Source organism: Uloborus diversus, chromosome 2 (assembly GCF_026930045.1).
Source record: "Uloborus diversus isolate 005 chromosome 2, Udiv.v.3.1, whole genome shotgun sequence".
NCBI lineage: Eukaryota > Metazoa > Arthropoda > Arachnida > Araneae > Uloboridae > Uloborus > Uloborus diversus.
This window is the reverse complement of record NC_072732.1, coordinates 88,843,722-88,853,571: the sequence shown is the minus strand read 5'-3', so window position 1 is coordinate 88,853,571 and position 9,850 is coordinate 88,843,722. Positions and strand designations below refer to the sequence as shown.

Genomic DNA, 9,850 nt, shown 5'->3' with positions numbered 1-9,850 from the left:
GAATCGATTGACACCTTATTTATCAAAATCGGATGAATAGTTTAGGCACTATGGTGGATAATACGTAAATACAAAAACATACATAGACTGATGAAATTATAACCCTTCCTTTTGGCTTCGCCGTAGCCGGATGAAAAACAGAAAAATGTTCCGCCAAAAGTCCGTAACCTTTCTGAAACGGTCCTTGAAACTTTTAAAGAATTGGAAAATCTCCTCTGTTAAAGCCAGCCATGTCTCGGGAACCTTCGAGAAGAATGTGGTAGGTGGGTTTTAAATAATTAATTAGAACCTCGCCGTTCCACCAACAGAGCTCCAGAAGCATTAAAGCAGACACGGCAGAACTGCAAATAAGAGAACTAAGCATACTCCTAGCAAAGCTGAAGCGATCCTTGACTAATTCGTTCTTACCGATACATAGAAAGTAATCGTGGTAAAGCCGACACACTTAATAAACAAGCTCAGTCAGTCTTTAAACTGGTAGCGAAAAAATATTCTTCACAGCAGTGAAAAGTCGGCATTCGTGTAGGTTTTGGCAATTCAGGAAACTGTTTGACAAATATCCTCGATTTTCTCAGGAAGTGGATGAAAACCTGCGAAATCCCGAAACGTTCCACTGAAATAGCCAGTAACTTCTGCCTTTTTTTAGTGTAGTCATCCAACTTTGGTGGTTGATTTTCGTATCGTTCGAAGATATTTTTAAAAGATTCAGGACTGTAAGTGTCAAATGTAGCCTATGTTAGCCGGGTTACAATTTAAAAACGAATGACACCTTATTTATCAAAATAAGATGAATAGTTTTGGCGCTGCGGTGAAACAACCGTAAATACAAACATACATAGACTGCTAAAATCATAACCCTTTCTTTTGACTTTGCCGTAGTCGGGTAAAAACGAATAATACAATAGCTTTAGCACTATATACCTGCAAGCAAGCATCTTAGTTTGAAACACAGAAAGATAAATTAAATTAGCGTTACTACATAAAACTTGTAGACAACTTAGATTATGAAAGATTGCTCTTACTTAATAAGAATATAGTAATAATCATAACACCTAAATTGTTCTTTACCAAATGATGTTTTTTCTGTAGAATGGTTACAGTTTTTGTTATATTTATTTAAAACCCGTGCTAAAAAGAGAAAGGAATGAAATTGGTTAAAATCAGGATGTATAAGGCTAAATCAAATTTTCCTATTGCTGAAGTCTGCAAAAATATAGCCTACCCGGGTCTTAATTACGAAACGAATGACACCTTATTTATCAAAATCGGCCAATCTTGAACGATGCTGGCGAAAAGAGAGGTGGGGGCACCCTCCTATGGAAACTTTTACAAGTTTTTTTTTAAACGCAGTTTGTAGACGATCTTTGGTAATATTAACAAAAGGAGTGGTTTGGAAGATCCCATATTAAAAAGGGAATGAAGAATAATTGCATAGACTAGCAATATAAAGCCAGTTTTGTTACTATTTCTAAAACATTTATGATCAGGGCCGGATTTAGACTTAACGGGGCCTTAAGTTATTTCAGGTATGGGGCCCTTTTTGTAATCCGGACCACTTTGTCGGTGGCGAAAGAGGAAATGCTAAAGTGTTTTTTTTTTATTAATGACTATTATTACTTTTTTTGCGCTATATTTGTCTTTTCCCCTGAGACACATAAAGTTATGCATTATTTTCTTTCTTCCTTCCTTTCTTTTTTTGTGTGTGTTTTTTTAATGTGTGTTTGCCTGCTTTTTTGGATTTCCCTTAAGAAGGGGAATAGCATCGAGAGAATGATGCAGGGCTCCCAATTTAGGGGTTCTGGGGGTTCCCCCAGAGGGAATTTTGGAAAAAAAAATGTATAGTAAAATTCTGCAGTTTGAAGCCATATAAAGGAAGATTGGAATCAAAAATATTCGGGGGAAAAGTAGGCAAACAAAACTTTTTCAAATTATGTACTCTTGCAAGTTGAGATAATACACAGTAAAATTATTTTAGGGGTCGACACATCGATGAGGCACTCCACAGAGAGAAAAAGCGAGGGAGGATAAAGGATAATGCATTGTTACTTGCGCTCATGGACTTTCGATACAGCTAGTTTTTAATCACCCCTGCAACCCATCTACAAATTGCTTTAAAAGAAATAAGGTACACACTTAGAAAATAGGTAGCAAGAGAGTAACATACTGCCCATTTGAACAATTCATAATTTATACTCTTAGTAAGAAATAAAATTGAAGCATACTTTGACGAACATACATTGAAGCACACACTGAATTTAACATATTTTGGCACTCCTCCCCCTTATCAACTCCAATTTGTTAGAAATTTCAAAATTCAAGGCTTGTAGCCATATTTTTGCATCATTTCAAGCATTTGAAAATGAAATTGATTTTTTTCAAGTATTTCCACTTTTTTTTAGGAACGACAACTCACATAACTTTTCGTTATAAGCAATAGCTTTCAACTAAAATGTAAATCCGGCCCTGGAAATGATAGTATAAATAACAAAGTCTCCAAAACATTTTTACAAATTAAAAGCGGTAATGGATAACTAAAGTAAAAGTTTTAGAAATAAGTAAATTTTTTTACGAACCAAACTTGCTCTTCAAAATCCTTTGTTTGAATCATCAAAATGAATTTCAATTTCATTATAACTTTAAAAGGATTTTTAATTACAGCTAAAACGTGTTACAAAGACTCCATCATTCTTCAGTCCTGTTGCCTCGAAGCTGGAGAAAAAATAAATAGATTGCCAGTGCCTGCAAGTTTCAACGCGCGAATCCCTTTTATACATAAAGCCACAAAAAAAGGAAGTGGTAGGTGTGGTATAATCCTCAGTTACCCTAAAGCAAAAATTACTGAAAAGAATTCCAGGAAACAATCCCGACCCTTCAGCCTTCGGCTTCACTCTCGGGAAAAATTCCTCTCTCTTTGCATCTTCGAATGAAAAACAGCTGTTTCCGTTCCGCAAACTGCTTTTGCCGTCCCGTCCCAAGTAGTGTTCCTGTACTGGTCCCTGTCCCCTGTACACAGATGGCCGTGAAATGGTTATCGACTATCATCAATGAAAGGGCTAATGAGGTGGGGTGCTAATCGATTGCCGAGTGCGTGGTGGGCCGGTCCACAAGGGAAGAAAAAGAAGGCTTTCGTCATGTACGAGTCGACGGTTTTTTTTTTTAAAAGAAGGTAAGGGTCTTCCTAAGAGTTTTACAAAGATTTGAAATCCGTTTACAAAAATGAGTGAACCTATTTTAGATTTTCCAATGTCGCAAAGTGGTTTGATTTCGCATTTTCCAGGCGACAGATTTTTTTCACTAGTTTTTTTAAGGAAGAAAAAATGAAAAAAAAAAAAGCTTTTTTTTTTTGTACTATTCAATTGAAAGATTTAATGCGGCCCAAACCGAGGCGGCCCACCGGGCATTTGCCCGGCTGCCCGCCGGCCCCATCCGCCACTGGGGGGGGGGGGGTATTTTGCTTTTTTTTTTTACGACTTTTCAATCAACCCAACAATTTCACCATTGAATGATCATCTAAGCTGGTACATTTTATACCAAAAAAAAATCTCTGCTATTGTTTGTGTTTCTTTGGTAAATGCTACATACTGCTGGAAGCTGAAAGATTTTCTCTATTGAAAATGGGTTCATTGTAACCTTAAAACACGTATATGCACAATCTTTGGGTTTAAATAACATTGAAGGTATTATTTATTAACAAATGACATGTTATAGAGAGGTTAAATTCCATATTAAATAATATTTATTTATAACACTTACTTTTATAAAATGCTTTCTTATTGCAGCAGATGAAGGCAATATAGGATTGACAACTCTTTTCTTACTCGATACTGATACACCAGACTGAAAAAAAAAACTTAGACTTATGCAGGGCATACTTATAGTTATGGCAGGTGAAAGCTCAATTCATGTTTTGTGTGAATGTGACACATCTACTCTGCGCACAGGTTTAGACACTTAGGATACCACTACGTCGATCCATGGAAACTGCCTAAAATATTGGTTAGGCAACTGCTGAAATTTATTTCGGTTATCGGGCACTACTAGTAGTCAAAGCGGGGACAGTACAATAGACCAGTGGTCTCAGTGCTCGTGCTCGTTTCAAGTGCCCCCTTTTTCACGTCATACTTCATATACAGGGATGGATACAAAAATAATTTTTGGAGGGAGCCCCAAAAATTGCAACCCCCCCCCCCTTTCCCCAACCATCCAATGTTTCATAGCAAAGTTTTCATGACTATTTTTAAGTGTTGTTCAGGTTCTCTTACGGCAAATTAATCTAATTTTAAGTACAAGTGAAAATGACCCTAAGGAGGGGCTTCAATTTTACAATCATTTTTCAAAATGACACTCCTCTCCCTTGGTTAATATCATGATAGAATTAAAATAAGGTTTTTGGAAGGAGAGCTCATGAATCTTTCATTCCTTGCTCTAATACGTCCCAAACTAACTTAAAATTAAAATTTTAGGGCCTCAGTGGCAAAATATTCCCAGGAAGGGGAGATTCCAAGCACCCTCACTCTCCCTTTAATGTCATTAAACATTCCCAAAAGGTGCATTTTTAGGCTCGACAGTAGGAGAGATAGAAGAACTCCCACCCCCTCTCCTAATTTCTCAACATATAACAGCAGAATATTTTGGTTTCTAAGCTTCATTTCCAAAAAGTATTTTGGGGTTAGCACCCAAACCTCGACCTTTCTCCTTGCATTATCAAAAATTGCCTAAATTGCATTTTTAGGATTCTATTCCAAAATCCATCCCCCTCATGTAATGTCTCTAAAGATAGCCTAAAATTGAGTTTTTAAAACTTCATTTTAATAGAATTTCTGGGGAGTTTGCTCATAAATTTTTGATAGCCCCTCCCGAAATGATCGGCTAGATCCGACACTGCTGTTAGGGTCAAAGTACTATAGTTACATGGTTGGTTTAAAATGTTGCCTTGGCAACATTTGATGATTTCCTGCCAACTTGGAGATTTCTCTTAAATTTCTCACCAGGCTCATAAAGGTAATGTTGAATTGTGCATAAGGCAGCATCAACATACGGGTAAAGGTTCAAGATCTAATATAATTTTGTGTGGAAAATTAATGCAATAAATGCCAAATTTAACAAAATTACAACAAATTAATCACAAAAAAAACATAAAAATAATAACTATTTCAAAAATTTGAAACAATATATAGCAATATTATTAAAACTAAAAAATAAAATGAAAATGCATTATATATAAATGAAAAGATACACGGAAGAAAACAAAATCAGAGGAAAATTTTTAAGAATTACGAGCAAAGTGATTGAAAGAGGCATCTATCTAGATGCCTCTTTCAATCACTTTGCTCGTAATTCTTAAAAATTTTAGAACACAAAAGCTGCATTTTACGTCACAAATTATTTTTTAATAGTGTGCATACAAATGCAATTTTTTTTATTTAAATCTTTTCTCGTTTTTATTAAGTATTTTCCAAAATAACAAACATATACATATTTTTTTACGCAAATAAACAAGTTAACATACCTCATCATTCACAACATTAATACATTGAGATGCATCATTAAAAACTTCACACCACCATTTTGAAGTCCATACTTTAGAGCTATCATGTCCAATCTATGAAACGAAAAATAAAGTTATGGTACAGTAAAAACCCTCCAATGCGGACACTAACAGGAGAGACTTTTTAATCCAAATAGAGGGGTGTCCGCAGGACAGGGGTTTAATAATTTTATTTGCCTTAGAATCGGGGAATTAAATACTGTCTGCATAGGAGGTGTCCACATTTGAGGGGTGTCCGTTAGGAAGGGTTTTACTGTAATAAGATTCTTAAAAGTGCAGTGCATCATACACTAAATATTGTTAAAACATTACAAGTTTCATACAGGGAAAACAAGCAAGTATTTACAATTTTAAAAATTTTTAAAAGTCAAGTTTCACAATTATTTTGTGCCTCCAACAGTGACATAGGTAGCAAAAAATTTGGAGCTTGATTCAATATAAGTTCGGGGGGGGAAGGGATGGTTTGCTTTGATCTTTTTAGTGGTCAAAATTAAAAATCTATTGCTTACACGGAAGAGAAGGATTATGTCTGAAATCTTTCCCTTGAAAATGCCCCTGGCCTCAAGTTGCGGCATATTCCATTGGGCTACCAAATAAAGCAAATAGATATATATACAGTATGGGGGACCCCATATTAAGAAGGATTGGGACCTCGATCTTTCCAGATTTTGGATTCTGACTCAAAACTCTTGTCGTGCAGTATTTGTCATTCTTCCTGGTTTTGCTACTGTTCATGATAAATTAATTTCATTTTTGGACTCATCTGAATGAATGTATATAATGCTGGGAATACTACTTTTCATTTAAAAGCTTTGATTTAAGATGGAAAGATGAAATACTATTTCAAAATTTAAAATAACCTAGCAATTTTTATGTTTGCAAGGCAGGGGGCTTTTTTTAACTGCAAAACTTATTGTTTACTTCTGAAAAGTTGTGTGGTTGATAGAGAATTGCGTTATATAGGTCGGCGTTGTAAAGATATTCTACTGCACTGCTAAACGTTGTTAATTTTAAATTTTTTTTTAATATTTATTAAAAAAGTTCTGCATTTCAGGCCCCCCCCCCCAACACACACCCGGAAAACTCTTCAAATATGCAAACAAAAATCTTTTTTTTTTCATCAGGCATGAATGTGTGGGTAGTGTGTATGTGTATGTATGCGTGTGTGTATGTGTTTGTTTGTGTGTGTATGTATGTACCTTACTAGCAAAATTTCTTGCATCAACCTTGACAGATCTTGATATTATACTGACGGCGTCAATATTGACATGTTTCATATTGCATAAAACTTGCATAAAGATTAAAAAGCAATGTTACAATAACAACACATATGCAACATTGCATTCATCTTAAAATATCAATATTGATATTACCTTACAATAACAACATTGCATACATGTTGACGCCGTCAAGATGATATTGATTTCATGCTGTCGCCGTTAAGGTAATTAGTACACAATAGAACAGGTGGACCTTTGTTGATACTTGCGCATGCGCATAGTTCTTTCTACCCAACGTCCCTCGCATTGCTGGCACATCTTTTTCCTTCGACCTTCGATTCAGAGGAGCTGCACGTGGCGTTGCATTCTTTAGGCTTCGTTAAGTTGATTGCTCAGTTATTAGTGTGGAATAGTATTGTTTTAGGAATAACTTATGAATGACTGATAACTGCATTTGTATATTAATATAGTACTAAACAAGTCATATCGCAGACGATGTGCGATCAATGGTAAAAATGGCCGAAAATAACTTTTTTCGTCCCTAGACTTTGAAACAAAGGACATGAAGCCCAGAATGTCGTATTATCACTTCAATCTCACGAGTAAGATTAATTTTATTCAATAGTTATTTATGTTATTCTTTAAGATAAATTCATATGTTTTGTCCATGGGATATTTTCAATGCTGACATCCAATTGAAAATGTACTTTAATGTATTAATTTATTTATTTATTATTTTGCTATCTTTACTCTTAAATGTGCTATAAAAACTTCCACAATTATTCCTAACTAGGCATATTATGCCTTTATAATACAATTAGAAGCATGAATTAAAAAAATAAGTCAAATATTACGCAAAACGAAGAAACTTTCATTTTTTAAATTAAATTGTGAGTACTATTAATGCCTTTATATGAATTTCCGATCAGATGTCAGCTTTAAGAAAATATTCTTAGGCTAGAAAACTATTTTGAAGAATAACCAAAATAATTAAAGAATGAAATTTAATTCTCGAGTTTAAAGTGAAAATTATACAAATAAATAAATAGATAAAACACCTTGCAAACATGCTGATTTCATACTGTCATGTCAATATATCCTGATATTTTCCTGTCATATCAGAACGTATGCAATATTACAAAAGCAAGATCATCTTGCCTAGACCTTGATTTCATGCTGTCATGACAACATCTTGATATTATCCTGTCATGTAAATACGTATGCAATATTACAAAAGCAGCCTACCTTGATAATTTCCTGATATTATGCTGCGTACACCATGTCAGTCAATATTGTGGCAGCCTGCTGACAGCATAAATGGAGTAACATAACAATATTGAGGCAGCATTAATGCAAGATGATTTTTCTTGCATGTCAACCTTTATGCAATACTGAGGCAAGATATTTTACTTACTGGGTATGTGTGTGTGTCGGCATGTGTTTGTGTATGTGCAGGCATGAATGTGTAGGTAGTGTGTATGTGAGTGTGTGTAGTTGCGTATGTATGCGCGTGTGTGTAGGATATGGATGCAACCTGGAGACGACTTTCGCTGTAGGAGCAGCATCGTGAGGAGCCGGTCGACGGTGATGCTGTAGAGGGTGGCGGAGGGAAAATTAAATCATAGTACATCATTTGACATCAAAACAGTCAAATAAAAGCAATAAGCAATTGTGATTGCTCAAAAAAAATTTAGTTTTTTTTAAAATTAATTAATTTTAGAATGTGTTCTCAGCCTAAAATTTTTGGAAACGGCAACCAAAATTGTTGGAAATTTCGGATCACAATCACCACTTGGTCCCCTCCCCCCCCCCCTTCCCCAATAAATTTTAGTTGAGGACGCCAATGACATTGCCAGTAATTTAATACTTTTAGTGCAATCAGCCGTTCATTGAAGGATTTTCATCAGAATAAGTATAAAGCATAACAAGAGAAACTTTTGTAGATACTACCGTAACAAACAATTTATCTCATATTTTCAGAGTAAATAAAACAAAGTACTTTTTGAAAGAAGCTTTTCGAAAGCAAACGAAGAAAAAAAATTTAAAAATACCTTCTCATAGAAATAATAATCACTTGAAGAGTAAATACTAAAATAAATGCACCAGTTTGCTTCAGCACAATAGTTATGATCAAGCTTTCAATATCAATATAAACTTACCCCATGATTATCAAACTTCAAAAACGGTTTTATCGGTTTTGAAATACCATTTTCTTCTTTTCCAAGCCCTTTGCCTACAAATAATAGAAAAATTGAGAATAGTTACTACAAAAAATCAGTTATTTACCAATGAAACATTTAAGATGATGGCGATGAGTTATGATGTGTCTCATAAAGAAGTTTGTGAAAATCAATTCAAATGCGTTTCTTCTAAAAACAGCCTGATTCTGTATGCTTTTTTCACTTGTTTACAGACATAGAAATCACTCTGAAAAGTTTTTTAACTAACCTTCAGTCCATCCATATTTTTCTAATTGTTTACGGGCAAATGAATTCATTTTTTACATGGTGTTTACAAATTTACGATCCGAAGCAAAGCAGAGCAGACGACCAGACAGCTAAAATGTAACAGTGAAAATTATAGTTATAGCTTGCGTTCGATGAGCGACCGGTAGTTCACCTTTTAAAATAATGACGTCACCTCCAATGCTTAAGCATTAGCTGACGTTACTAGTTGCCACGTGATCAATCACGACAATACCGACGAACCTCACCGGTCGACCGGTGAGTAACTCGTTACTAACCGCAGCGTTCTTGAGAGCTAACCGGTTAACTGGTTGCTTCCGATGTTTTATGAGCCTCACCGGCTGATCTACCGATCGACCGTAACTCTAGCTGATTGATTGGTTGATGGAACCACGTGACATTTTTGACCAATTATATGTATTTTTCACCTGCGTGTTATTCGTCTGCGTCATGTCTGCGCAAGTAACCGGTGATCAACCGAAAGCGTTCGATGAAGCATTGGTTCGTGAGCAACCGGTTAGTAGCCGCTGACGTCATTGTTGTCACGTGATTAACCAACCGGTCGCTACCGGTCGTGCTCGTCGAACGTAAGCATATAATGTTTTCCCCTTTTATTT

General features: G+C 35.3%; 1 protein-coding gene across 1 annotated transcript; it reads right to left on the bottom strand.

The window, feature by feature from the left end:
- Window positions 1–278: 278 nt before the first annotated feature.
- Window positions 279–9,349, bottom strand: LOC129216411 (G patch domain-containing protein 4-like). The gene is made up of 5 exons (XM_054850626.1): window positions 9,217–9,349; window positions 8,928–9,001; window positions 5,510–5,602; window positions 3,754–3,837; window positions 279–341 (listed from the first exon to the last, which is right to left on the bottom strand). The coding sequence occupies exons 1-5, from the start codon at window positions 9,263–9,265 to the stop codon at window positions 279–281; spliced, it is 363 nt and encodes a 120-aa protein (XP_054706601.1). The 5' UTR covers window positions 9,266–9,349.
- Window positions 9,350–9,850: the final 501 nt, after the last annotated feature.

Excerpts from the sequence above, each read along its gene's own strand:
- LOC129216411 (XM_054850626.1), bottom strand. The coding sequence starts at position 9,265 with ATGAATTCATTTGCCCGTAAACAATTAGAAAAATATGGATGGACTGAA. Across the intron at positions 5,603-8,927 it reads TGAAGTTTGATAATCATGGG|ATTGGACATGATAGCTCTAA; the intron begins GTAAGTTTATAT and ends TTCGTTTCATAG. Across the intron at positions 3,838-5,509 it reads TTAATGTTGTGAATGATGAG|TCTGGTGTATCAGTATCGAG; the intron begins GTATGTTAACTT and ends TTTTTTTTTCAG.